The following is a 26,790-nucleotide window of genomic DNA, read 5'->3' on the forward strand; positions in this document are numbered from 1 at the left end:
TTTTTGTTGTTTGTTTTATCATTTGGTCAAGCAGGTTTCCAGACCGACCCATAAAAAGAAAGCCCGCATGGCGCGGACGCGCTCCGATTTCTTGACTAGAGGTACTTTTCCCGATGGGGAGGGGGATACGGAGGAAGATGATTACGATGGCAATTTTGAGTTCCTTCTCTCCTCTGACCAACCTCCTCACCCCGAGGCGGTGCCTGCAGCCCGGCTGGGCCAGGCCTGTTACAGTGACTCCGAAATGGTAAATTATATTCCAACTTGACGGGGAAAATTGAAAAAGAGAGCGAGCGGAGCCTTTCTTTGCTAACCTTAGCTGCACTGATCCCTCCTCCGCTTCTTCTCCCACTTCCAAGGATGCTGGAGATGGGTAAACTCGGCGAACACAGCAGAAACGGATGCAAAATGGGGAATATGTTTGTATTTCTTGGCCGTGGGGATATTTCCTGGCTTGATTCAATATCAGCTATGCTTGCCATAGCTTTCCTGTAGCGTTGCAACTTGTATTGCACAGCTACCTTTTAAAAATCTGGTTTTTAACCTCAATATCAAAGTCCCCCTGGGATCCTTCTGCTCTAAAAATGGTCTGTGCACATCTGTAGAAAAGATCAAAGCAAACTCCATCCAAAAAGCAACAGACAACGAAGAAAATGAGATGAAAGTCTTTCACCTCCTATTACTTTTGATTTTGTGTCTTTAGCCACAGCATCTGATTATTCAATTATAGGAGCAATGCTGGCAGGTGGCTCTTAGAAAAAGCAAAACCATGTAAATTGGGCAATAAAAATAGAGTGAAATAGTGCATTTTAAAGAAAAAAACCCCCAACTTCAGTGACTTTTCAAGCACAATAACTGATTTCCCTTGGCAGGTCCATGGGCTGCAGCTCTGTGAGCCTGTGCTTGATCTCAGGCTTAATCTCCCACCCGGATAAGCTGCTTTAGGAAAGCACAAACGCAGAGGTTTTGGGGGTGGAAGAGGCCAACAGCTTCCAGCCCACTCATGGTTTGGGGTTTTTTTTTGAAGTGATGGAGATATTCCCTGGATAAACCCCAGGAATTGTCTCTTGCTGCCTTGTTCCTCTACTCCGGCTGCGCTGCTGGCTGTGCAGCTGAGTATGAAACCAAACAAAAGCACAAAACCCTAAGTTAGTGATTTATTTTGTGCTCCAGCATTGCCTTGGTTCCAGCAAACCTCTCGCGCAATCCTAAAATCTTTCCCAACAGAGGCAGATGGACAAGGAGAGCTCTTCGTGACTTTTCAGTTAGCAGCTTTTATTATAAAGGTTAAATTTTCCCCAGGATCATTTCCTCACTGGAAGAGGGCAGAGATTTACAAATTCCACAGATTTTTGAAGGTTGCTCTGGATAAATTTCCAGGAGTTTTGAGTCAGGAATACTTGAAACCTGATTGAAAGAGGCTGTTCAATGAAGTGAGGCCTCTGGGCTGCCTCTTAGCTAATCTCCCTGCTTTGGAGACCAGGAAAGGGACAATTTTATGTAGCAAAAGATATTATTTTACATAGAAGGGCCATGCTGTACCCAGAGTGCTGTGTTCCTGGAGACTACCCTCTTACAAAGCCTTAGGTTTTCTTTTTTAGCTGTAAAGATCTAATTTTTTTGTAGCCAATGCCAAAGGCGCTTGGCAAACTCCATCCTTGGGAAGGGACCCGGCTCATCCCACTCTTTGGAAATGCTCCTTGGGCCTCTGCTCACCTGGTTTAACAGCTCTCACCGCATGCAAGTAGTAGTAGGTGCCAACTGTCTCTCGTCTCTCCCGTATCCTCCTTCTCTGCTCCCTATCACTTGGCTCTAACTGGTGTTCAACACCTTCACCCCTTGTGTGGTCGAGTTCTGCTTCCTACCGATCGCTGCTTGTGAAGTCGCGTCATCGGCGCAACCTGATGTCCCTGTGTCCTGCCGACATGTACAGTGTTTCCATCTGTATTGCAGGTTGGGGACCAGCCCATTGGCTTGTGGCTTCTCTGGGTCAGAATTGCCACGAGTAGCAAAACATAGGGACTTTTTATACATGTTTATTAGAAGAGCCCATTTGGGTGTTGCAAATGGAGCAATACTGGTGCATGTTGGTTTGGGTACAAGCTCGAATAGGGGGATGTCTGTGTAGACACTATCGTTATGTCTTGTGATGTTCACATGAAGACGAGTCAGGCAGCTGCCATGTATGGGCTGGTTTCCGTGCTAGTGAATAGTTTATTCATACGGCTTCTGCCCCTGGCTACAACTTTCCCAAAAAAGCCTCTTTTGATGTGCTGCTCGGTGGCCAAGGGCTGCTGGATAGACGGAAGAGAGATCATGTGTGACGTTGGGAAGTTGAGCATGTGATGGCTCACCAGCCACGCTGGCGTGAACCTGCCCGTTACGCCCGTTGGGTTTCTTGCCTATCAACTCAATGACTGTGTAAGTAGAGGTCCACCAGAAACCGATGCTCCTGACCTAAGTCTGTGGGATCCCAGAGAAGCAAAGACCAAGAGCACCTTCTGCCAGCACTGAGACCCAGCGGGCACCAGTACTTAGGGTGACTGCTGAAGGTTCAGTTGACTCCAAAGAGCCTTTAAGGCTTCCTGATAAGACCAAGCCTTCAACATTGATTGAGTTTTTTGGCTGGTGATGAGCTGAGGATTAACCAACCTTCCGGTGAGAGAAGTGCAAGTGGGAGGAATAGCTCCTGGCTGTGGTCAGCACACATGAATACCACTTCTGAGTTGCACCTAAGCCTGGGGAGCTTTCCTGCAGCAGCTAAATAGAAAGTCTTAGAGAAACCACACCAGAAATACCTTCTGAAAGACATTGTCCTTCAGCAGAAGCCCTTAGAGAGAGAGTAGTGGATAACGAAGCAACGATTTAGCTCCAACCTCTGTAATAAAGCCATGAATTGACAAAATTAGTCCAAGTATCTGTCACCAGCTGATCCCAAGGATGCCTGAAGAGCCAGCAATGAAAGATCTCTTGTCCTAAGTCATTATTCTTCTAGTTTTTGCTAAAAAGTGCATTCCAGATGTTTTTGACTCAGTCTTCTGCATGAGCCAGGGGTTTCACTTGCTTCGTCCTGCTTCAAAATCTGCACACCAGGTCTGCTTGTGGAGTAGGTTTGATATCTATTGAAACAATAAAGTGGCTGTGGTGTCTCATAGGGCAACCCCTGTGGTGCCCCAGTGATCCCCTTGGCCTGTGCTTTAAATGGCGTTGAAATAGAAAAAAAAGGGAGGAAATACCTCCACAAAATACTTAGAAAAAAAAAAAAACTAAAACACTGAAAGTGATTAAAGGTTAAATTATTCAGTAACATGGGGCAAATATTGTAATAGGTTATTTTTAAAAGCAAGTAGTAAGTTTGGGCTGGATGGATTTAACTTTCCCCCCTCTCCCAGTATCCATCCACAAATTGCGCAATGTGAAAGCGACAGAAACACGAAACCCTTTGGTGGTTTAGGCAGTTTGTCTTTCCCAGTTGCGATTTTGCCTCATGTGCTGCCATCTCCTGGCTGGTAGAGGTTTAGTCCAAAGGCGAAAAATGAACCCCCCAGTGTGTTCAGCGCAGACATTCAGGTGATGGGGAAGCTACAGGAGATGTTTAACCATCGTCTTCCCTGTTTTCCTCATGCTAAAAGTCTCTCCTGGAGTCCAACTCTGAAATCACAGCTGCAATTGGAAACAAGCAAGAAAAAAGAACAAAATTTGCTATTTTCTTCTAAATACAACAAGACTATTTCATGGAATCCCATTAGGCTGAATGATTGCAAATTCATTTCACCCTTAAAACTGATCCTAGAGAATATAAAATGGTGGCAAAAGCAGATATCCTTTGTATTAAAGCTGCAAAATCTCTTATTTCTAAATAGTTCATTTTGACGTGTCCTTGGCCCAAAGACCATGGTCTTTTCTGTAACATCCTCAACAAGGGCTGGAGGAGGAAGCTCTGCTGGGACATATCCATGTGGCTGAAGGTTCCTTGGATGCTGGGAACACCACAAATTGCTTTATCATGGCTAACAATCACTGTTAACGTGGCTTTTCTGGGATTTCATCACTGGTTGCTCAAGGAGAAAGAAGGTTGGACCTCAATGTAGAGCTGGAGCAAGGGAAATGCCTTTCTGTTTCATGAGGCATTAAAATATTTCTTTAGTTGTAGGTAGTTCAACAGGGCTGTAGGTTTCCACCTGTAGGAAGAGAAATAAAGACATAACAGATGAAATATCTAATTTTTGCTAGGGAAACAAAAAAAATAGCTGGCGTCCCAAGAGCTGTCTCATTTTTAAACGCTTTGTACTTGGAATCATTCCAGACAGTGCAGAGATTCGCCTCCGGGGAAGGCCAAACCAAACTGCACAAGACCATGTCTCAGGGGGAGATCGGGAAGCTGGCGGCCGCTCAGAAGAACCTGGCTCCGGATGGGAGGTAGGAAGTGTGGCTGGAGACAGGAAATTAGTCCCTCGTGTGTCCTTCTTGGTGTCCATCCCCCCACTGAACCACCCCGGCTCCTTTGGAGCTCCACCTGCCAAAACCAGCACGCGAGTTACTCATCCCATCTTGTCTATGCGACTGTGGACTTGCTCAATTAGAAGAGGCATCCTGCTCATATCATGGCAAGGTTTTGACACCGTGTGCCAGATATCCCATCCCAAACCACCCAATTGCATGCGTGAAACTTGAGTTTCTTGCCTTTCCTGAGGACTTGTAGCCTACTTTCTCTGGTAGGAGTTGCGTGGATTTAACTCCTCCTCAAACACCATGAAGATCTGGGAGTGTTGGGGTAGTTTTGGTAAGAATATTTTCCTAGCTAAGATGATTCTTCTTTCCATGATTTATTTCCAGGCCTCACCGAACCAAGATGAGGTTCTGGGGGAAGGGAAAGCAGGGAGAGAAGAAGACCTCACGGGAGAAGCTTGCTACCCAATCTGAGCTGCTGGAGCTCTACGCGGAGCAAGAAGTCCCCGGCCGGGAGATGATTTCTGGCTTGCAGCTTGGAGAAGGTACGTGGAGAAGATTCTGGTGTGGTAAGGAGCAGAGAAATTGCATTTGCTTTCATGGCGAAGGGAAAAGTGAGTCTAAACCTGACATTGGGCTACATATAGGGGCTTGGGTAAAGCTATAGAACTGAGGAAGGTTGGTTTATCTATAGGGGTAGGGTATCTCTAATTGGGAGTATCATATACAAGTGTGGTCTAGCTGAGGAAGATGGTTTGGGAAGCTGCACAAATCAAATGTCTGTGCTGATTCATTTCTCTTGAATTCATGGATGGTGTCAACCTGAAATAACACCAAGTAGGTTAGAGGATCAATCTCTTTCCCCCTTATTTAATTATCGCCCATAGAGTTGGGTCCTCACCACCTGACCCCTCCACGGAGTCCTGAGCTGTCTGGCATCTACCGGCGGGAGTTTAAGGAGAACAAGGAACCCTCTCCCAAAGTGAAACGCAAGCGCAGCGTCAAGATCAGCAACGTGACTCTGGAGCCCGTGCAGTGGCAGAACGACTCGCTGCAGATCATCACCAGCGCTAGCGACTTGAAGAGCATGGATGAGTTTCTCCTGAAAAAGGTAACTCCTGTCCTCACATAAATCACCAGAGCAGATGGAGGCGACAAAACCAAAATTATCTTGGGGGCAGCAGTGGCAACACTTGGGAGAAAAGATGGGCACCAACATGTGGTCATTCTGCACAAGCCCAGCAGCTTCAGTGCTTCTGTTGCTGGTGGCATCACAAATGGGTGACCAATGAGGGCAGGAGTTGAAGGCTGCAGGGAAATGCTCGTATTTGTAGTTTGCATGGTGGAGAAATTGTATTGTAATCATTATTAACATCATCTGCCTGTGGTGGCGTAGCTACTTGTTAGTTCTGCTTCATCTGCAGTGCTCTGCCGCAGCAAAAGTGGCACGGGCACATCAACCCCTTTGGTTTCGCAGATGAATGAACTGGACAATGAAGATAGCAAGAAAGACACGCTAGTGGATGTTGTGTTCAAGAAAGCTCTGAAGGAATTCCGACAAAACGTATTCAGCTTTTACTCCTCAGCGTTGGCGGTAAGTGAGCAGATGATGGGTGAGAACTTCCACCTCCAGGAGAAACGACATGCTCTGGGTCCTCCTGGTGATGGAGAGGTTGCCAAGCTTTCCATTCCTGCTCTGCTCAGCCCAGAGGGTGGATGATCTTCCTTTGTGTTCAGTGCCATGAGCTGTAAATTTGGATTAATTCTTCCTCTTTAATCAGCTCTCGATATACGTTGAGTGGAGATTTCTGATCTCCTCGTTACCAGTTGCTCCTGATCAAATGGGAGATGACTTTAAGTCAATAAACCCCTCTTTGCCACTCAGAGTGCCTGGAAACCTTTGTGTTACATTTGTGAGTGGTGGAAATGTCTGATCAACGTGGAGCTCTGTTCTTCTTCTACTTCTGAATCTGAGCAATGATCACTGTGCCTTATGATCAGAGCGGTCAAAAAAAGCTATTTTATTGCCCAGATTGTACTAAAAGTTCCCTTTAAGACTTGAGCTGGAACTTAACATCCTCCTGCTCTGCTCACTGAGAAGCCACCCTGCCAAAGGTCATGAAACAATTCTCTATTAGATGATCATTTTTGTCTTCTTTAATCATACTCGGACTTTCCCCAAGCAGTCGGAAGCCAGTCAGGCTGAAATAATTGTCTGGAGCAGAATAGACAGTCTGGGGCTTATAAAAATGGCTTTTCCTTTTGCTTCTTTTTCCTTAAAAGATGGATGATGGGAAAAGCATCCGCTATAAGGACCTTTACGCCTTATTCGAGCAGATTCTGGAGAAGACTATGAGGCTTGAGCAGAGAGATTGGAGTGAATCTCCAGTGAAAGTTTGGGTCAATACCTTCAAAGTCTTCCTTGATGAATATATGATCGAGTACAAACCCCTGGACTACACCGCAGTGAAGGTAGCTGACACATTTCTTCAGCCCCTTGGAGATTTGGGAACTGTCTTTCTGTGGGGTCATGCTCTCTGTAGACACGTGGGAACCTCTGTTGTCTTCTCCTCTGCTTTAAGCTGAGCTGACATGATTCATTGGTGGTGTTGCACTGGGCTCAGCAAAGCCAAGTTCACATCTGGGCTGAGCTGGGCCTTGGCCAATGCCAATGTGTAGACATTGTCTCCAGGGCAAAGCTGCAACCATCTGTGGATGGCTGGAAAGGCATCTCCTGGTGCTTCTTTTTTAGATTTTTGAGGGTTTTTCCAATCTTTGGGGGAAAGGGAAAGAGATACAAGCTTTCCTGGTCTCTTGACCTCTTCCCAGGTGACCACGTGTCACCCATCAGTTGGGTTGCAGAAGGGGACACAGGCAGCATCTATCCTTGTGGTCTAGCTACAGTTTTGAGGGCAGTCAGAGCTTGCAGTGTCCTCTCACAAACCTGAGCTCCTTGCTTTCTGCGAGGACAACCACAGGGTCTCAGGTTGGGGTTTGGGAGATGGTGTTTATTGTAGAAATAATCCATCTGCTGACTCTTCCACTCTGAGTCCTCCTCAGGCTCCTCTCCAGGCAGGTTTTCTGAGCATCAGCTTCAGCTGCACTGCTGTGCCATGTCCTCCTTGGTTGTCCACATCACATGGAAGAGCTTTAGGTCACTGATGCTGGACCTGGAGGCAGAGCATCTAATTCCAGCTCTGAGACTGAGATGGGGCCAGTTGTCCAGATTTCTGAAAAGAGGGTGATCCGCAGGAGGGTTTCCTAGAATGACTCTCAAGGGGCTGCAGATGCACTGGAGGATGGGGCTGGAAAGCAGTGGGCAATGTTAGATACATTCCAACTCAGGAAATTCTATGATTCTAAGATTGAAATCTCTTTCTAACACCAGGTACCAAAAACGGAGCGAAAAAAGAGAAGAAAAAAAGAAGTGGATGTGGTGAGTTGGGCACGTCCCACATCGGTCAAGACAGTAAACATAATGTCAGGAGTTATTACAGAACTAATTGCAAAACAGAAAGTGTTATCCTGGGTTTCTGCATTAACTTACAGCATGTGGTCTACATTTTATCAGAGATGTAGGAGGTTCCATCTCCTTTTTTCCTAAAGGGTGTGATAGTACTCCAAAGGATGCAAGTGCAGGGCAAAAAGGGGCCATGGACACTTAGAAGACCTTCTTAACATGGGGACCTGACCAGTCAAACGTAGTTTCTAACCTGGTTTCATGATGGTTTGGTTCCTGTACTGGCTGGATGTCTTTTTGGTTTGCCTACAGGGTTATTGGGTTGAAAAGGAAACAAAAATAGCTAATAACAGCTAAAAGTCAGGAAACTCTTGCCCCTCTCCTTTTTCTCACCACTGAATCTTTATTGTCGCAGGTGGAAGAGCACAACGGCCACATTTTTAAGGCGACCCAGTACAGCATCCCCACCTACTGTGAATATTGTTCCTCCTTGATCTGGATCATGGACAGGGCTTCTGTTTGTAAATGTAAGCACATTCTCTTTGCCCTTTTTTCACATGCGTGTTTCACAGTGATGAGTTTTTTGCATTTTAAAAAGTGTTCACTGCCTGTTCCTGCAACCCCACTCTCAGGTAAGTTAGGTTTTGTCACATTCAAAGAGCTTTTGGGACAGGTCTAAAGCATTTCCGAAGTCAATTAGTCAGTCCTTCCAGATCTCACAGTAGGGTTAGTTTTGTGTGGGGGAGCTTTGCATTACATATCTTATCCCATAAGGTCCTATGATCATTTCATATGGTCCAACCAAATTCAAGTATCACAGTAAGAAGGATGATCAAGAGAATCAGGTTTGGTGAATGTCCCCTATGAGCTCAGCCCACAGTGTGCCCGTGGGCCTCATGACTGCAGCAAATTCACTTGGTTTTAGCCCATTTGACCTCTAGGCACATGTATTTTTGGAGAAATCATGAAAATGGAGGAGGAGTGATGGGAAAGGATGATCCATCGCTTGGGGTTTTTTTTGGCATTTCCTTGATTAGGTTGAAATATCGACCCTGAGGCCAATACCCACTGCAGGAAGAATACAAATTAGGTACTATTTCCAGCCTCTTTAAGGGTGCCCATGCTCAGAGTGACTCATGGATTATTTACTGAGTGGATCTATCAGGGTTTTCTTAATGTTTCAAGGACTTAAAATTAAAGGCTTCATTTGTTTTTGTTTGAGTGGATCTAGTATAGACTTGGCCCCTGGAACTGCAAATTCAATGTGCTTTTGACCTGCTGGTCCTCAGAGGAGCTACTTAATTCATACTAATTCATATTTCGGCAGCGATCTGACTTTTTGGATTATTAAATACTGTTTTTCTTCCTTGCAGTATGTAAATATGCTTGTCACAAGAAGTGCTGTCTTAAAACCACAACCAAGTGCTCCAAAAAGGTAAATGTCTCTCATTCCTTTTCTTTCATTAAATACCTTTCAGATGGCGATCTCAGACTTGTATAAAAATATATTTGCAGGCACAGAACTTGATATAATGTTGGAAATCACCTGTCTTCGAACCAGGAGCATGGACTGGAGATCCCTGGAGGTCTCTCCAACCAGCACTTGGGTGTTTGCTTATATTTTGAGAATAACACAGCAATTTAGCATTGTATATCTGCCCAGTCACGCGGCAGAGGTTGCAGTGATGTTCCCTGCTTTGTCACCATGCTGAATAATAGAAAACTGCTTCATTTTATAGCTTTTAAGGACATGAAAATCTGGGGTCGTTCTTAAATGTGGGGTTATTCTTGGAAATACGAGCTCAGGCTCACAACGTGGTCCCCAAACAGTGGAGGATGCTCAAGCACTCCCTGTCCTCTAACAAGGAAATAAATATGTTTACAGGCTTTAAGGACAGCAAATGAATACAGCAGGTTGCCCTGGCTAACAATAAATCATCAAGATTTGATTTAAAAAAAATAAATAGTTTATTTTTTGATGTTTATACCCCAAAAATGATAATACAGCCAGGATAATAATGCGCGCAAAGCTTTTCAGCTCCCTGGGAGTCTTGGGGGAAGAGCAGCCTCTATAACCCTACAGACTCCATAAAGCTGCGTGTTTACATTTTTCCCAAGAAATAATCTGAATATATGTGTTAAATATCTATTTTTTCTTTGATTTGGTATTTTTGCTGCGCTCTTTCACTCCCCAGCAGTATCTCTGCAAAAGTGAGAAACACCTCATACAAGTTTCTCCTCTCCAGATCTGGGAAGTTCCGTGAGATCTCTGATCATGTTTTATTAGAGATGCTCAGAGCCTTCTCATTTCTTGATGTTTCTCTGCACAAGGAGCTTTTCATACCCAAGGAAGCGAGTTCACTGTGTCTCCACAGCCACTTTCCACGTGGGTGGTTGGAGTTCCTTCTCTAGAAAGACTCTGGCTTGTCCGTGCTCAGTAGTTTAACATTTTAGGGTTGTTTTCAGCAACAAGGAGCCACAAACCACCTATTATGCTTTGAGAAAAAGCTCTTTATTTTCCAGCAACTCTTGGTTTTGTAACTGGTAGCCTTGCCCCAGACTGGATCTTTTTCTCCAGGTTTATGGTGAACTTGAGCTCACCTCTCTCAGTGACAATAGTTTTCACCCATATTTGCGCCTCATCTTGGAGCTACTTGACTCTCTGTTTAAGTCACACACGGGTTTTGTGGCATCATGTTTTCTCCTGGGTTTAGCAGCCAACTGGTTGAACAGCAGCTGATGGATTTCAACTGGCAGCTGAGACCAGATGTTACTGGGGTGGGGTTTTTTTCCGTAGAGCATTACACAGCGTGGGCATCTTCCCCACATCTTCTCATAAGGTTGACAAGATGGATGAAAGGATGAGGGTCCAGCGTAGGGCAACAAAGATGATTAAGGGAGTGGAGCACCTCCCTTATGAGGAAAGGCTGAGGGAGCTGGGGCTCTTTAGTTTGGAGGAGACTGAGGGGTGACCTTATTAATGTTTATAAATATCTAAAGGGTGAGTGCCACGAGGATGGAGCCAGGCTCTTCTCGGTGGCAAACAATGATAGGACAAGGGATCAAGCTGGAACACAAGAGGTTCCAATTAAATTTGACAAAAAACTTCTTCTCAGTGAGGGTGACAGACACTGGAACAGGCTGCCCAGGGAGGTTGTGGAGTCTCCTTCTCTGGAGACATTCAAAACCCACCTGGGCATGTTCCTGTGCGACCTCACCTGGACGTTCCTGCTCCAGCAGGGGAATTGGACTAGATGATCTTTTGAGGTCCCTTCCAATCCCAAACATACTGTGATACTGTGATACTGTGAGATTGAGTGGGAAAAACACAGATGCAGGAGCAGTTCATAGCTGGGACCCGGCTGGTGGTCACCACCACCTCGCTGATGACAGCGTGTGCTGTCTCATGTTCCCTTTGCTGGGACTGGGTCTTTGTGTCCAGATTTTATTAGATCTTCTGCCATTTTCCACCCAGAATCTCCTGTTCAGGAGGACTTCGTTCACAAATATCAGATCTCCAGTGAGCGTTTGCAGGTATCAAATGCATCTTTCCTGGCAGATGTAGATGAGTTTTCTTCATGCTCTTAGTTTGACATTGTGTTTGTTCACAGACATTTTGTGATTTCCCATGCTGCAAGTTTATCTAAGTACCCAAGACTCAGATTTATCTGTTCTGCTTCAGGCCATGGAATCATCCCTGGAGCCAGTGCCAGAGAGGCAGGAGGTGGAGGACCACCATGGAAATTCAGACTTTTATGACTTGAGGGCCTGTTTTAGCATTGCACATTGTACATTGCTGGCTGTCCTCTCTTCCTGTATTAGACTGACCTGCAGGTCACCTGGATCAGCTGAAGAAGTTTGAATAGTAGTGAGATCCAAGTGCTCCAGCGGGATTTTAAAACCTTTTTGTTTCTTTCTCACCACCAGTATGACCCCGAGCTCTCATCTCGACAGTTCGGTGTGGAGCTCTCCCGGTTGACCAGCGGGGAACGAGCGGTGCCGGTGCTGGTGGAGAAGCTCATCAACTACATCGAGATGCACGGGCTGTACACGGAGGGTATTTACAGAAAATCAGGCTCCACCAACAAGATCAAGGAGCTGCGGCAAGGACTCGATACAGGTAAAACGACAGGGAAGGAAAGAGAAACACCACAGGGAGAAAAATCTCTGCAACATCAAGGTTGGATGTGAGGAAGGTGGGATGCTTCATCAGGGCAAAGGAAAGGACCGGTCCCGCCTTCCTTGACCACAAAAACACAAGTGATGCTTTCACATCTCCAACCAAAATCTGTTCTCAAGTCACTGTCTCATGTTTTTTGGATTGTGATGCACAAAAAATATCACTCTGGTTGAGGAAAAAGGCTGCCTTAGAAATCATGGTCCCACCTGAGGTTACTTACCCTGGAAAATGCAGATTTTAAGACGTGAAGCTGAAATCAGGTGATGGATTTCTTGACATGGAACGCAGTATGGTTTTGGGGCGGCACACGAACATTTTCTATCTTACAGTATCTTATCTATCTATCTTACAGTAGCTTATCCATGCCCTGGCTCTATTTACGGCTCCATATTGATCCTTGCCTCTTGTTTTCATTCTTTCTCCCCAACCCACTGCCAAACGCAGACATCGACAACGTGAATTTAGACGACTACAACATCCACGTCATTGCCAGCGTGTTCAAGCAGTGGCTGCGAGATCTACCCAACCCTCTCATGACCTTCGAGCTCTACGAGGAGTTTCTGCGGGCGATGGGTGAGGAGCCTCCTTCACCACCTCATTCCACTGACAGACATGGCCACTTTTAGTGCCAAATTTTATTTAGTCTTTGGGCCCAAATCAGCTGGTTTTGCCAAATTATATTTATATTTACCTGCTTTCAGAGTCTGATTTTTATCTGCTCTAATGAGTTTTATTTAAGCAAAGCCACAGGCAGTTCTGTCTTGCCTTTGGTGGCAAATGTTTGTACCACATTTCAGCAGATTTCAGCCCCGAAAGTTACCCAGAAAATCTGCCTTTTAAGTAGCAAAAGTAAGCAAGCATTAAGAAGGTATCATTTCAATTACAAAGAAGAAGTAGAAACGGCTCCTAAATGCTGGTGCTTTCTCTGCAGGCCTCCAGGAGAGGAAGGAGACAGTGCGGGGAGTGTATTCGGTCATCGACCAGCTCTCCCGCCCCCATCTCAGCACCTTGGAACGTCTCATCTTCCACCTGGTGAGGTACGTTGGGCCGAGGCAGCTTTGGGTGACATGGGGGATGCTTAGACATCCTTTTATACCAAAATAACCGAGACTGAAAGCAAAGGGAAGGGAAGAGCTTTCAGACCCATCACGTCCTCCAGGAGGTGGCCCCAGCGCTGTTTCTCTGAGTTATGTTCATGTTGATGAGCAACCTCCACAGCGCATTGGTTGCTCGTGGTGCCTGTGGGTCCATGGTACCTTTTGCCACTGCAGAGACAGGTTCTTTGAGGGGAAAAAAATGGTTGTTTTCCTTGGGAACAGCTGAGATGTCTTCAGGTTTGGTTTTCTCCATTGAGGGCAGAGCAAGATTGTTCTGTAGACGCATCATCTCACTATGGCCAGCGGAAGAGGTGTGGTGGGATTGCCTTCACCTCTGACTTCTCTCTTAATTTCTCTTTTGTTTTAGGATTGCCCTCCAAGAAGAGACCAATCGCATGTCAGCTAATGCCTTGGCCATCGTCTTTGCTCCCTGTATCCTCCGCTGCCCCGACACGACGGACCCGCTGCAGAGTGTTCAGGACATCAGTAAAACAACCACGTAAGAACGTGGTGCTGAGTGATCCAGCACCATGATCATTGCTATTTCACCACTTACTAATGCTCATATGGCTCAAGAGTAGAAACCTTTAGCATGGGAGTGATAAATACGTATTAAACGCGTCTCTGTGAAGATATTTAATATTCTCTCAATCCCCAAGAGGCTCTTGAATGGGGATGTTTAAGCAATGAAGGATCCACAAGAGCAGATCAACTTGCGCTTGCAGGAAAAGATGGAGCTTGTGCTCATGTCCTTTCAAAATTAATCCCATGTAAGGCAAGCAGATCTTTATTTTTGCTTTAATTTTGTCTTTTTTATTTGAGGAGGTGAGCTCATTTGGTCTGCAGCAATAATAATATTGCACACTTAGATTGCTTTAAGGTATTTGACATAATCAGAAGGATCTTAAAAGAGAAAAAGTGAAGCACTTGCCCAAATTCCATCTGCCTCATATTAAATAGGTTTAAAATATGTAATGGAGACAGTGATAATAATAGAAACTATCCAGGGAAGGGCTGGGCTTCTGAAAGAGGTGGGTTTACCTCCAGTAAGGCTATTAAAATTGTCAAAGACCAAAACATGCTTGGTGACCCGGCTGGTAGGAGCTGGTGGGATCCTTGGAGGTCTTGAATTTCTCTAGTCCAAGTTCTTTGATCCATCCCAAGCCCATTATCACACTTTTAGGGGAATTTTTGCTACTCTTTGATTGCCAGCTGGAGATTTCCCCTCTGTCCTTTTCCATCAGAACAGATCTTCAGGTAAAACAGAGACAACCCAGATAAAATAATTTCCTCTTCCCACCTTGTATTCTTTTGGGTTTTTTCCCCCATAGTTGCGTAGAATTAATCGTGATCGAGCAGATGAACAAATACAAGGCTCGTCTCAAGGACATCAACAGCCTGGAGTTTGCGGAGAACAAAGCCAAGAGCCGCCTCTCCTTGATCCGCAGATCGATGGTGAGAAGCCAAAACCGTCTCTGTTCCCTCCTGTCCTCTCCTTGCCGCCAAAGCAACCCTCCCTGATCTTTTCCTGCTTATTCCAGCCTCCCAAACCCCTCGCAACCTCCCACACCATCTCCCCCAGGACAAGGACCCTCAGCCCTGTGGCGGCTCCTCAAGTCACACCATAGCACGAGGAGATGGGAACGATCTGTGGAAACCTGGTCACTCCAGCTCAGACACTCCCGATCAATGTTTCCACCTTCATTTGAGCTTGTTTGGTCCTGGGCTGAGTCAAGCCTTGCATTGACCAGCTCAACGTCACCCCATGGGAGACTCGGACCATCCTTTTTTGTGCTCAGGTGCATTACCTGAACCCAAAATAAGCTCCTCGAAGGTTCACCCTGCTCCTGTAGAGCCTTTTTGGGGGCCTCAAACCCATCTCATTGAGCTTCCATGCTTGCCGGGGGCCGGTGGGCTGCAGACACGCTGTGCTTGGCTTGTTGGGCTGCGGGAGAGGGACGGACTCGGCACAGCATGGTCATCCCCAGCTTGGGTGCCAAGCTGTGCTTCTCCAGGAACACGTTGACTTTTTTGGGGATGAAATCCAAGCAGGGACTGCCCGAGGTCATGGTGCTGCAGAGCTGCCCTGCTCATCCCAGTTAAACAGAAAAAAAAACCAACACAAAAATGAACAAAATCGGGTTTTTTGGAGGGACGACGGCATGCGCACTCTAACCTTCTGCTTTCCTTTTCATCTCCTCTCTAATCCAGAAACCCGTACTAATTGCAGTTAGATTTATGAGCATAACCCGCAGTTCAATCCCGGTATGTATCCGCTGCAGCGCGCCCCGCGCCAGCCGCCGCGTCCCTCCGTTGTCTGTCACCGCCGCTCATTCCAGCCTCGTCCCACCGGCCATCGTCTGTGATTTGCCCGTCCCGTCCCTGAGCGGACGCTGTTTCTCGGGGCCACCATGTCCCTCGCGGGTCCCCGGGGCGGCAGGAGTTCACAGCTCCTCAAAAAAACTGCTTTCCAACCCCTTTTTCCCTTACTATCCTTTTTTTTTTTTCTATTTTCTCTTCTTTTTCCATCCTGTGCTTCCCTCTTTTTTGCTTTGCTTGACTCATCCCTTCCCTTCCTACCCCAATTTTTGCCGTCAGGGTGCATTTCAGCATCCAGCTATGCCATTGAGTTGCTTTTGCCGTGCTGCTGTATCGCAGAGTGGTGATAAAACCACCAGCCCAGCTGCCTCGAGGACCACGAGGCATCCAAAGGTGTCCTCCACCACCTTGGAGGAGGAGCACCACCACCTCCTTGAATGCAAGGTCAAGACGTTCAAAGATTAAAGGAGTAAAAAGGAGCAAATTTCACTTTTAAAGGAAAAAAGGGAGGCTCCTTTCCCCTGCAAACAGTGTTTAAATAACCCTACGGGGAGAAAAGCTGCATTGCAAAGAGATTTTCAACTGCAAGGGAGACGCAGGTTCATCCTGGGTGAGGTTCATCAGGAGGAGGTCACCAAGTGATGGGTTGGCATCTCCTAAGTCCTGGTCAGTTCAGGAGCTTGAATTTAGAAGATGAGGTGTGTCTGGTTATGTTAACACTTAGGATAAAAGTTTTTTAATGTCTATTCTATCCCTCATCCCCAAAAATCCATCTTTTTCTCCTACTGCGCGGAGCAGATTCATAGAGCTGCTCCTTGAAAGGATAAAGCAGCTGCAGATATAATATTCCTCCATGTGTACCACCCCCATTTGAGTCAGTTTTCATCATTGCTTTTAGTATTTAAAAAATTACATGGTTCTTCAGTGCTTTTCAGCACAGGGTCAGCTGCACTAAACCTCCCCATTGAACCATGGTCACAAACATTCACGTTTACTGTCTCATAATGGACCATTGAACGTGGTCTTGGTTTCTGGATCTCATGTACGTGAGATCAGAGCACAGCAATGGGATTAGGTGTGAGTGACCGTTTGCCGAGGTGCAGACCCTTGGAAATACCAAGGGTGGGTGAGGGAAGGATGCGAGACGCGATCTAACACTAAAACCTGTGCCCTGGAGTCAAAGCCCTGGTGATGCTTCCACCCAAAACCAACATGGCCGCCAGACGGGTCAAGCTTCCCATTGCACGGGCTATGGGCTTTGCAGAAACCCATCTTGCCACCAGCTGAGCTTGCTTTGGAGTCCGAGTTGCACTTGGTCCATCAGCACCATCTTCACCACTTCCATCCTCACCACCTCCAATGTGTTGAGTCCTTCTGGTACCTCTCCAAGCCTGGGGTGAGATTTTGGAGGGTCCCGGGTGTGAGCAGTGGTGGCACACTGAGGACCGATGGCCAGGGCCATCTCTGCACCTCAGGAGAGCAGCGTTGTTGGCACCTGAGATGTCCCCAAAATCACCTTGGCTGGTGCTGGTGGTGACACCGTCGTCTATCTTCAGGGCAAAGGACGCGTGCGACGTGGCGCCTACCCCAGCCCGACGTCTCCTGTCGCCGTGCGCTTGCCCTCGGTGACGGACGTCCCCGAGGAGACCATGAGCAGCGAGGAAGCCATGGAGATGGAGGTGACGGAGCAGCAGCAAGTGGCCATGCAGCAAGAGGAGAAGGTGCTGACTGAGCAGATCGAGAGTCTGCAGAAGGAAAAGTGAGTCTGGCCATGGGTTCAAGCCATGTTCCCTACCTGTAGGTGACCTATGAATATTGTTTGACATATGGTTGATGTACCATGGGGTAAGCTGGACAACTCCTTTCCCCCATCATCTCTTGGTGTACGCTCATACCTTTCTTCTCCCCACTTTTTTGGTCCCATTGGGTCAATGGCTCTGGGTTGGTTTTGGCAGGGAAGAGCTGACGTTCGAGATGCTGACGCTGGAGCCTCGCGCCTCTGATGACGAAACCCTCGAGTCCGAAGCTTCCATCGGCACCGCCGATAGCTCCGAAAATTTGAACTTTGATTCCGAAGGCGCCATCTCCGATCGTTCAGGTACATCCAGGCGTTTTGGGGTTTGTTGTAGAATGAGTTGGGTTGGAAGGGACCTTCAAAGATCATCTGGTCCAACTGTCCCACCATGGACAGGGACATCTTCCACTAGATCAGGTTGGTGGGAGTTTATTTTTCCTGCCCTGTCATGATGTCCAGCCATTTAAATGGGTGTAAAGAGGAGGCTTAAGAGTTAAAACACGCAGACTTGGGGAGGTGGGCGGTAGCACCCCAGGTTTGGTGGGGCGGTGAGCACTCCTCCATCATCCCCAGTGATGTGAGATGCTGGCAACATCCTAGTCTCACATCATCTGTCCCTTGGGGGGCAAAGCTAATATGACGGGTTTGTCCTTCCCCCCACCCCAGAGAGAAATGTGGTCCTTCCCTCCCTGCGCCCCGCCAAGGTGGAGGGGCCGAGCCGCCTGCGGAGACACCCCCGGCTGCGGGCGGACCCGGCGGACGCAACAGACGCCTCCATCTCCTCCTCTTCCTCCTCCCAATCGTCCACCTCCTGCTTGCCCCACCTGCCCCGCAAGCGCTTCCAGATGTACTCCAAATCACCTTTCTACCGAGCAGGGGGGTCCGGTGAGCCCCCCGAAACCCGGGTGACCCCCGAGGGCTTCACAGGACCTCTGCGTCACCCCGAGGACCGGCCTCAGTTCACCACACGTGGGACCTTCAACCCAGAGAAAGGCAAACAGAAACTGAAGAGCGTCAAAACGTCCCCCCCAAAAACTAAAGAGCCCCCGGACGGGGGGACGGGAGGGGGACGCAAGAGAAACGCCGAGGCCGACTGCACCACCGCCCAACCCCTCGTCCTCCTGGGGAGCAACGAGTTCATGGTCTGAAGATGCTTCACCCTGGGGACGTGTCACGCGTGGGAATGTCCTCCACGTTGGCGCCACCGGCAGCACCCGATGGCTTCTCGTTAGCACCAGGAGGAGGAATTCTTAATTAAAAAGGCCGGTGGTGGACAGTTTTAATGGTGGCCTTAGTGGTTTTAGGGGGGTTCAGACCTTCGGGGGGGTTGGAGCGCCCTTGGGCCGAACGGAGCCCGAAAACCCAGCGAGAGCATCCCAAGCGTCGTGGCCCTCCACGCTGGAACCACCTCATCTACGCCAACGCCGAGCGCATGGAAACGCGTTAAAATCTGCCAAAAATCACCTTTTTCTTTTTTTTTTTTTTAATTTTTTTAACGTGACTTAACCACCTTTCCTTGGTTTTTTTTTGGTTTTTTTTGGAGACCATCAGTATTAAAAAAAAATAATAATAATAATAATCAAAGACTACTTGAAGCTATATTTGTTTATATGCCGAATACTGGAGTTTGGTGTAAATATATATATTTTAATTTTGTTTTGTTTTGTTTTGTTTTTAGTATTTTTGCCCAGACAGGACTTTTTTATTATTTTTTTTCTTTTTTTTTTTTAATTATTATTATTATTTGACCGGGGAGGAGGGAAGCAATGGGCTGAGCCATCCTGGTGTCACCGCTGGTGTCACCGTCCACTTGCCGCTACCCCCTTGCTCTATACATCCAATTTGACTTTGAACAAGAAGCCCCTGGAGGTGTAATTAGCACGATTTCAGAACCATGCCCATGACAGAGCTAATTAGCAACGCTAACGACTCGCCTCTTAATCCCTCCCATGTCATCTTCGTCGCCCTCGGTGGCGCCCGGAGATGCTCCAGCTGCTGGAAAAACCTCTGGAAAGGCACAATTAGGAACCCCGGGGCGCTAATTAGATTAATCAAGGCTGGATCAGTCCTTGCAGCCGGGCTGCACATGGGGAGCAGCCATCGTCCTTTCCCTGAACGCTGCCAAAAAGAGGAGAAATACCAAAAAATTCCATTTTCCTGGGTATTTTGTGTTTTGCCGAGCAGCCCTTTGGTCCCCTCTCCCCTGCCCGAAGAGCCGTTTCTTTGAGGGATGGTTTATTTATTGGGGGTTTAATGGTTATTTTTATTTCATTTTGAATTTCAATTTGTTTTCAGTGGGGGAAGGCGATGGATGCCGCAGGGAGAGCGGGAACAGCAGCGATTTTAGAGCCTTTTCAGCTAAAAGCCCCGGAATTCCCCTCAAAATGACCAGCCGGGGGTCCCTGGAGCAGGAGGGGGCTCTAATTTCTGCCCTTGGCTGCACCTTCAAGTATATGTATATATGTATATTTCTTTTGAGATATATATATTTCTCTTATATATATGTAAATATAAAATATATATATAACGGAAATATATGTATAAGATAATATATTCTATATATATAGGAAATATAAAAGAATATATATTCTATATATAAAAATGGATATAAAAGAATATGTATAAAGGATCTATTTCTTTATATAACTTCTAAATTTCTTTTATATAGATAAATATATTAAAAAGAAATAGATATACTATATAATAAAGAATACATATGCTATACATAAATATGTATATATATAATAGTAACTATATATACTATACTGTATACAGTACCTATATATATTATATGTAGTATGTATACTATACATAGTATATATACTACATATACACTATAGTATATATATAGTATATATGTAGTATGTATACTACATATAGTATATATACTACATGTCGTATGTTTAATATAGATATACTATATATATCCTTTATATATAGTATGTATTCTTTATATATGGTATGTATATACTATATATATTTTTTATATATAGTATATATTCTGTATATATAGTATATAGCCTTTATATTTCACAGAATCCCAGAATGTGAGGAGCTGGAAGGGCCCTGGAAAGCTCATCCAGTGCAATCCCCCCATGGAGCAGGAACACCCAGATGAGGTTACACAGGAAGGTGTCCAGGCGGGTTGGAATGTCTGCACAGAAGGAGACTCCACAACCCCCTGGGCAGCCTGGGCCAGGCTCTGACACCCTCACCCCAAACAAGTTGCTTCTCAGATTTCAGTGGAACCTCCTGTGTTCCAGTTTGCACCCATTGCCCCTTGTCCTGTCCCTGGTTGTCACCAGCAGAGCCTGGCTCCATCCTCCTGACACTCCCCCTTTCCATATTGATCCCCAGGAATGAGTCCCCCCTCAGTGTCCTCTTGTCCAGCTCCAGAGCCCCAGCTCCCTCAGCCTTTCCTCACACGGGAGATGCTCCACTCCCTGCAGCATCTTGGTGGCTGCGCTGGACTCTCTCCAGCAGTTCCCTGTCCTGCTGGAACTGAGGGGCCACAGCTGGACACAAGATTCCAGGTGTGGTCTCCCCAGGGCAGAGCAGAGGGGCAGGAGAACCTCTCTGACCTACTGACCACCCCCTTCTAACCCACTCCAGGTCCCATTGGCTTCCTGGCCACAAGGGCCCAGTGCTGGCTCATGGTCACCCTGCTGTCCCCAGGACCCCCAGGTCCCTTTCCCCTACGCTGCTCTCCAATAGCTCATTCCCCAACTTACACTGAACCTGGGGTTGTTCCTGCCCAGATTTAAGACTCTACACTTGCCCTTGTTATATTGCATTAAATTTTTCCCCGCCCATTTATGTATTTCTATATATAAATATGTGTTTATATTTATATATAGTGTATTTACATATATGTAAAGAAATATGAGAGAAATGTATATTATATATAAAGAACATATGTTTATATGTTTTTTCATATATATATATAAATCGATATGAAGAAATAGATGTCCTTTATATATGGGAAGAATATATATAGAATATATATAGAAAACATGGTTCTTCATAGAAAAATAGATATGAAGAAATAGATACTTGATATATAGAATATATAGAAAAATATTTCTTTATATATATATTATATATATATGAAGAAAAGTCTATACAATAAATATATATATATATATGTATGTGTATAATCTGGGTGTCAGCATAGGCATCTCCCACAGCTCCTTCCTGGCAAAGGGCTGGATTTTGGGGCAAAAAACGGGCTTTTCTGGAGCGGCATGAATGTACTTACTACTGGAAAGGAGAGGGGCCGCGTGCTGTTAATTATTCTTATTTTTAATGCATTTTTTTTAAGTAATTTATAAGTCTGCTGCGTGTAAATTAAAAACAAAGTCTGTATTGTAAGAGGATATATTATCCTGTGTCATCCGCGCTAGGAATTGTTTAAAAAAGGACAAAAAAAGAAAAAAAAAGGAGAAATAAAAGTGTAATTCTATAAAGACGAAGAATTTCTGGTGCCCCGGGGCCACTGCTGCTTGTCCAGAGAATATAGAGATATATGAATATTTCTGTTCATATAACTTATTCTTAATTTATTTCTATTAATCTTATTTCTATTAATCTGTTTTTTCTATTAATCTATTTCTATTAATCTTTTTTTTCTAGCAATCCTATTTCTATTCAGATAATTGATTTTCAGTTATTTTCTAATCAGATTATTTATATTTATTTCATTTCTCTTCAGATAATTTATCATCAATGTATTTGTTTTCAGATTATTTAATTCAGATTATTTCTGTTTGTTTCTTTTCTATATAGGTTCTTTTATTCCCCTGCTCTTCAGATTGTTTCTTCCATTTTATTGATACCCACATGATTTCTTGTTTATATTGAGAATATTTATCTTGAGAATATTTATCTTCTGATTATTTAATTAATCTCATTTGCATACATCTTATTTATATTTAGCTTTCTAATATTCAGATAAATGATTTTATTTCTTTAAATTCAGATTATTTACACTCAGGACAGGGACCTGGATTTGGCGACAGAGTCTGACTGCAAAAACCCTCTTTATTCCGCATATAAAAGGGGAGCGGGATGGAAAAAGGGACCAGGGCCTGTCCCCATATGTCCCCTGGGGTCACAGAGCTGGAGTCACAGCCCAGGAGTGAGGGGCAGTGATTGCAGGACGAGGGGTGCACCCAGCCCCGGGATGGTGTCACCCCCGGCCGGTGTCACCCCAGGCTGGGGTCATACCCTCAGGATGGTGTCACCACTGGGATGGTGTCACCCCCTGGCGCCAGTGGATCCCCGCGGGTGCTGGTGCCACAGCAAGGGTGCCTTTCCCGGGTCCATGGGACAGCAGCAGCCATCAGGGGAGCCACCCCGGTGACGTGCTCCTGGTGCAGCTGCCACCTGTTCAGGGCCATCCCGCTGTCCCCATGTCCCAGCCACCAGCAGCATCCCATGGTCCTGGTCACCACCCTGGAGACGTGACCATGGGCACCTTCCCACCTCCCTGGGTGATACCCCAGAGTGGGGGTGACGGTGACAATCTGGGTGACGAGGTGGAGGGGAGAGGTCAGTTCTTGAACATGTCACACAGCAGCTTCTCCATGGGGGTGTTGCCAATGGTCCGGCGGAAGAACAGCAGCTCCACGCGCTCCGAGGAGATGAAGCGCAGCGCCGGGAGCAGCAGCAGCAGCTTCCCGAACCTGGGGGACAGAGCGGTGGCCGTAGGCGGGTGTCACCACCCCCGCTGTCACCTGTGGGGACGTGGGGACAATGGTACCTGACGGGTTGCCCGGGGTAGTGCGACCGGTTGTGCTGGCCCAGCATCACCTGCGACTGGTCTTGCAGGTTCTCCACCTGCTCGGGGTCCTTCAGGCCACGGGTCTCTGCGGGGACAAGGGGGTGACAGGGCAGGGTGGGGATATGGGGATGGGCGGCGGTGGGTGCTGGGGGGTCCCCTCACCTGGTTTGAAGAGCACCACGGCCTTCATGCAGGCAAATTCAGTGGGGTCAACAGCCAAGGCCTTGAAGCGGCTGAGGGTCTCCTGCAGTGCGCGGACGTCCAGGGCGGCGGGCAGCAGCTTCCCCGGGGCCGGCTCGGGGACAGCCAGCAGGGGACAGCTCTCCAGGGGCATGGACCACTGGATGGCACACAGCAGGAACAGCTCGCTCCATGCTTCTTCCAGCAGGATCACCTGGGGACACGGGGGAAGCCCCCAAAACCCCCGTCACCCCTAAAGCCACCACGGTTGGTTGGGCTGAAGAGCATCATCTGGAGTGGGGACCCCAAGACCCTGAAGATTGAGATGCTCCAGCTATCCACATCCCACTGATTGCCCACACTTTTTGGGGCTCCTCGTTGCCCCACAGGGTGGTCCCCAAGCCCACCTGGTCACGGAAGGGCAGGTTGGAGAAGACAGGCAGGTTTTTGGCCCATTTCACGGCCATGAAGAGGAGACGCGCAGAGGTCTCATAGACGTTTTCGGGGCTGGCTGCCGGGTACGGTGCCACCTGGTATTCGCCAGCCGCCCGCTCCGGCTCACTGCCCGTCACATCCACCGTCTCATCGGCTGCTGGGATGGAAGAGGATGCTGGTGGTGACCTCACCATGGGGACAACCTGGCTGTCCCCTCACCACCAGCGGTCACCCACCATCCTCAGGCTCCAGCTTGGCGCAGGTCTCTGCTGTCATCAGGCTGGCCATGAAGCGATGGTTGGTGGGTGGCGTGGGCGCTCGGGGGCCTGGGGTGACGGCGACGGTGGCACCGGGACCACGGGGAGCTGGGCAGGGAGTTGGGGGGACTTCCCGGGTGGTGGCCACGTGCTCGGGGGGTAGCTCGGTGTCCAGCTCAATGCTGTCCAGCCGGACCTGGGCTGTGCTGCGGGGCTGGCGCTCGTTCTGCACGGCTGCGGGGACATGGCGGTGTCAGCACCGGCTGCCCTGCTGTCACCCCCCCGAGCTGTCACCGTGTGTCCCCTCCCACCCCTCTCACCGTCCTTGTTCATGCCGGCCTGAAGGCACTTCTTGAGCCGGCAGGCCTGGCACTGGTTGCGATGGGCTTTGTCCACCGGGCACAGCCCCGTCCCCGCCTGGCACCTGTGGGGAGAGGTGACACCCTGTGACACCCTGTGACACCCTGTCCTTCAGGGGTGTCTTGCCTTCAGGGCTGACACATTCTGGGGGTGCTTGGTCCCTCCTGGGTGTCTTGTCTCCCCACAACAGGTGTACTCCACACAATGGTGCCCTGCCCCAATGGGCACCCTGTCCCCAACAGGTGCCCTGTCCCAATGAACACTGTGTCACCCGGTGGGTGCCCTGTCCCCTCCATGGGTGCATTGTCCCACTCAACACCTTGCCTTGATGGGTGTCCTGGCCATGTGGGTGCCCCGGGCACCCCCCATGGGGTGCCTGTCCCCTGGTCCCTGCACTTCTGAGTTCACGTTCCCCTGGGTCCCTGCCCTGCTGAGTGTCCATCTCATGGGTCCCTCCACCACTGGGTGCCTGTCCCCCTAGTCCATGCACCACTGGGTGCCCGTCCCCTGGGTCCCTGCCCCACAGGGACCCCTGAGCCCCATCCCCACCTGTAGATGAGCTTCCTGCGGACGCTGCGCTTGAAGAAGCCGCTGCAGCCGTTGCAGGCGTAGATGCCGTAGTGCTTCCCGCTGCTGGTGTCCCCGCACACCTTGCACAGCAGCACGGGGCTCAGCGCCTTGCCGGGCGCCGGGCTCAGCCCTGCAGGAGCGGAGCCATCACGGTCAGGGTGACTCAGGACACCCCAATGTCCCTTGTCCCTCCCACCCATCCCCACTGCCGGCCAGCAGGCTGGGAAGGGGGGTGGCTTCCCTCTCTGCTGGTCCAGCTCAGGGACATGGATGGGGACACACCCCAGCGCCTGGGATGCTGCGGGATGATGGCATGGAATGTTGTCTCTAGGAATGGAGACACCAGGTGTCTCAGTGAGGGGACACCAGGCATCTCAGAGAAGATCCACAAGCAGGGACTGGAGGTGTCCTGGAGAAGGGCTATGGATGGGGACACTGGGCATCCCAGCAAGGGGCTGTGGACATCCCAGAGAAGGGTCACAGCAGGGGACCGTGGGGACCCCGGAGAAGGGCTGGGAAGCAGGGACATCCAGGAGGGGTTGTGGCTGAGGACTACAGGCATCCTGCAGAAAGGCCATGGTGGGGGACCACAGGGATCCTGGAGAAGCACCAGGATGAGGACTGTGGGCATCACGGAGAGCGTTGGGGTTGGGGACTGCAGGAACCCCGGCCCAGGGGAGGATCTCAATAGAAGAAGGGTGATAGCTGAGGGCCCCAGGCATCCAGGAGAAGGGCCATGATGGGGAACCTGGGTATCTTGGAGAAGAACCATGATGAGGACCTCAGGGATTCCAGATAAGGACCATGATGGGGAACCCAGACATCTTAAAGGCCCACAATGGGAACCCCAAGAATCTTGGAGAAGGAGCACGATGAGGACCCCAGCCATTCCTGAGAAGAGCCACAACGGGGACCCTGGATATCTTGGAGAAGGCCCATGATGGGAACCCCAGCCACCCTGAAGAAACACCCCACCAGTGACTGCGGTCCCGCCTCGTCACACCCGCTCAAACAGAACCTCTTACCGGTGGGACTATCATCCAGCCCAGCGCTCACCACCGACCCTGCTGGCGACGCGGCCATCGCGGACCCGCCGTTCCTGACCTGTCCCTGTCCCTTCCCTCCAGCTGCCACCGCGGTGGGTGCCCCGGGCTCCAGCGAGGCGCTGGGTGCTCTGGCGAGGCGGTGGGTGCTCTGGCGAGGCGCTGGGTGCTTTGGCGGCTCTGCGGGCAGCGGGGCTCTTGCCTTGCTCTCTTCAAGGCAGCTTAGTGGCGGGCGCTGTGTAAGCAGCCGCCTCTTTGTCACCCTCTTAATCTTTAGTGTCTGCGCAGGGCGGGGGGGTGGACGGATCAATCAGCCACGCAATGAAGAATTAAAAAGGTGCTGAGCCCCAGCCCTGTAACCCTAAACCCTGCGACACCCAAGCCACTTCCTCCGCTCCCTCCCCTCCCCCGTGTCACCATGGGCCACCGTGGGGGTGTCACCCTGCCACCACGTGTACCCCCCACCTAGCACTGTGAGGCCGAGATTGCAGCGGGGGTGGGAGATGGGGCTCAGGGGAGGGACCCCCCATGTTTCCCCCCCCCCAGCTTGGAACCCACCAGGTTCTATAAGCGCATAAGCCCTTTGCTAAGGCGGTTAGAGGGGAATAACGAAAAGTGGCAATTAAGGGGGGTAATTTCCCTGCCCCAAGCAATTAATTACCGGCCCTGATGGCGACGGGAGGGGGAATGCTCAGTAGCGCCCCCCCCCAAGTGGCTTAGCCCCCGCAGTCGACACAGAGCGCCCCCTGTGCCTCAGTTTCCCCTGCTGGGGGGTCGCAGGGCCCCCCCGGGCATTGGGCCGGGGTTGCTGACACGGCAGCGGGTGGGGGCCAGGTGGGGGCCAGGTGGCTCCCAGGGTTACG

The 26,790-nt window shown here is 48.7% G+C and overlaps 2 protein-coding genes across 2 annotated transcripts in view; one reads left to right on the top strand and one right to left on the bottom strand.

Annotated features, from left to right (window-relative positions):
- The window catches only part of MYO9A (myosin IXA), a gene marked incomplete at its 5' end in the record, with an annotated part of 128,435 nt that extends 109,149 nt beyond the window's left edge, over window positions 1-19,286 (top strand). Inside the window, 18 exons of the mRNA XM_080351334.1 lie at window positions 35-247; window positions 4,307-4,419; window positions 4,837-4,994; window positions 5,337-5,560; window positions 5,927-6,043; window positions 6,733-6,921; window positions 7,838-7,885; window positions 8,325-8,436; window positions 9,283-9,344; window positions 11,837-12,029; window positions 12,534-12,662; window positions 13,021-13,126; window positions 13,554-13,685; window positions 14,518-14,641; window positions 15,398-15,451; window positions 17,062-17,264; window positions 17,461-17,603; window positions 17,967-19,286. Coding sequence (XP_080207460.1) covers window positions 35-247; window positions 4,307-4,419; window positions 4,837-4,994; window positions 5,337-5,560; window positions 5,927-6,043; window positions 6,733-6,921; window positions 7,838-7,885; window positions 8,325-8,436; window positions 9,283-9,344; window positions 11,837-12,029; window positions 12,534-12,662; window positions 13,021-13,126; window positions 13,554-13,685; window positions 14,518-14,641; window positions 15,398-15,451; window positions 17,062-17,264; window positions 17,461-17,603; window positions 17,967-18,448 — 2,802 coding nt within the window. The 3' untranslated portion in view covers window positions 18,449-19,286. The remainder of the gene's footprint in view (window positions 1-34; window positions 248-4,306; window positions 4,420-4,836; window positions 4,995-5,336; window positions 5,561-5,926; window positions 6,044-6,732; window positions 6,922-7,837; window positions 7,886-8,324; window positions 8,437-9,282; window positions 9,345-11,836; window positions 12,030-12,533; window positions 12,663-13,020; window positions 13,127-13,553; window positions 13,686-14,517; window positions 14,642-15,397; window positions 15,452-17,061; window positions 17,265-17,460; window positions 17,604-17,966) is intronic.
- Window positions 19,287-22,851: 3,565 nt separating this feature from the next.
- NR2E3 (nuclear receptor subfamily 2 group E member 3) lies at window positions 22,852-25,967 on the bottom strand (the record flags this gene model as incomplete). The annotated part of the gene is made up of 8 exons (XM_080351363.1): window positions 22,852-22,984; window positions 23,062-23,167; window positions 23,245-23,476; window positions 23,670-23,851; window positions 23,934-24,188; window positions 24,275-24,378; window positions 24,864-25,014; window positions 25,910-25,967. The coding sequence occupies 8 exons, from the start codon at window positions 25,965-25,967 to the stop codon at window positions 22,852-22,854; spliced, it is 1,221 nt and encodes a 406-aa protein (XP_080207489.1).
- Window positions 25,968-26,790: the final 823 nt, after the last annotated feature.

The sequence above is a fragment of the Nesoenas mayeri genome, assembly GCF_963082525.1.
Source record: "Nesoenas mayeri genome assembly, chromosome: 11".
In the NCBI taxonomy this organism is placed as follows: domain Eukaryota; kingdom Metazoa; phylum Chordata; class Aves; order Columbiformes; family Columbidae; genus Nesoenas; species Nesoenas mayeri.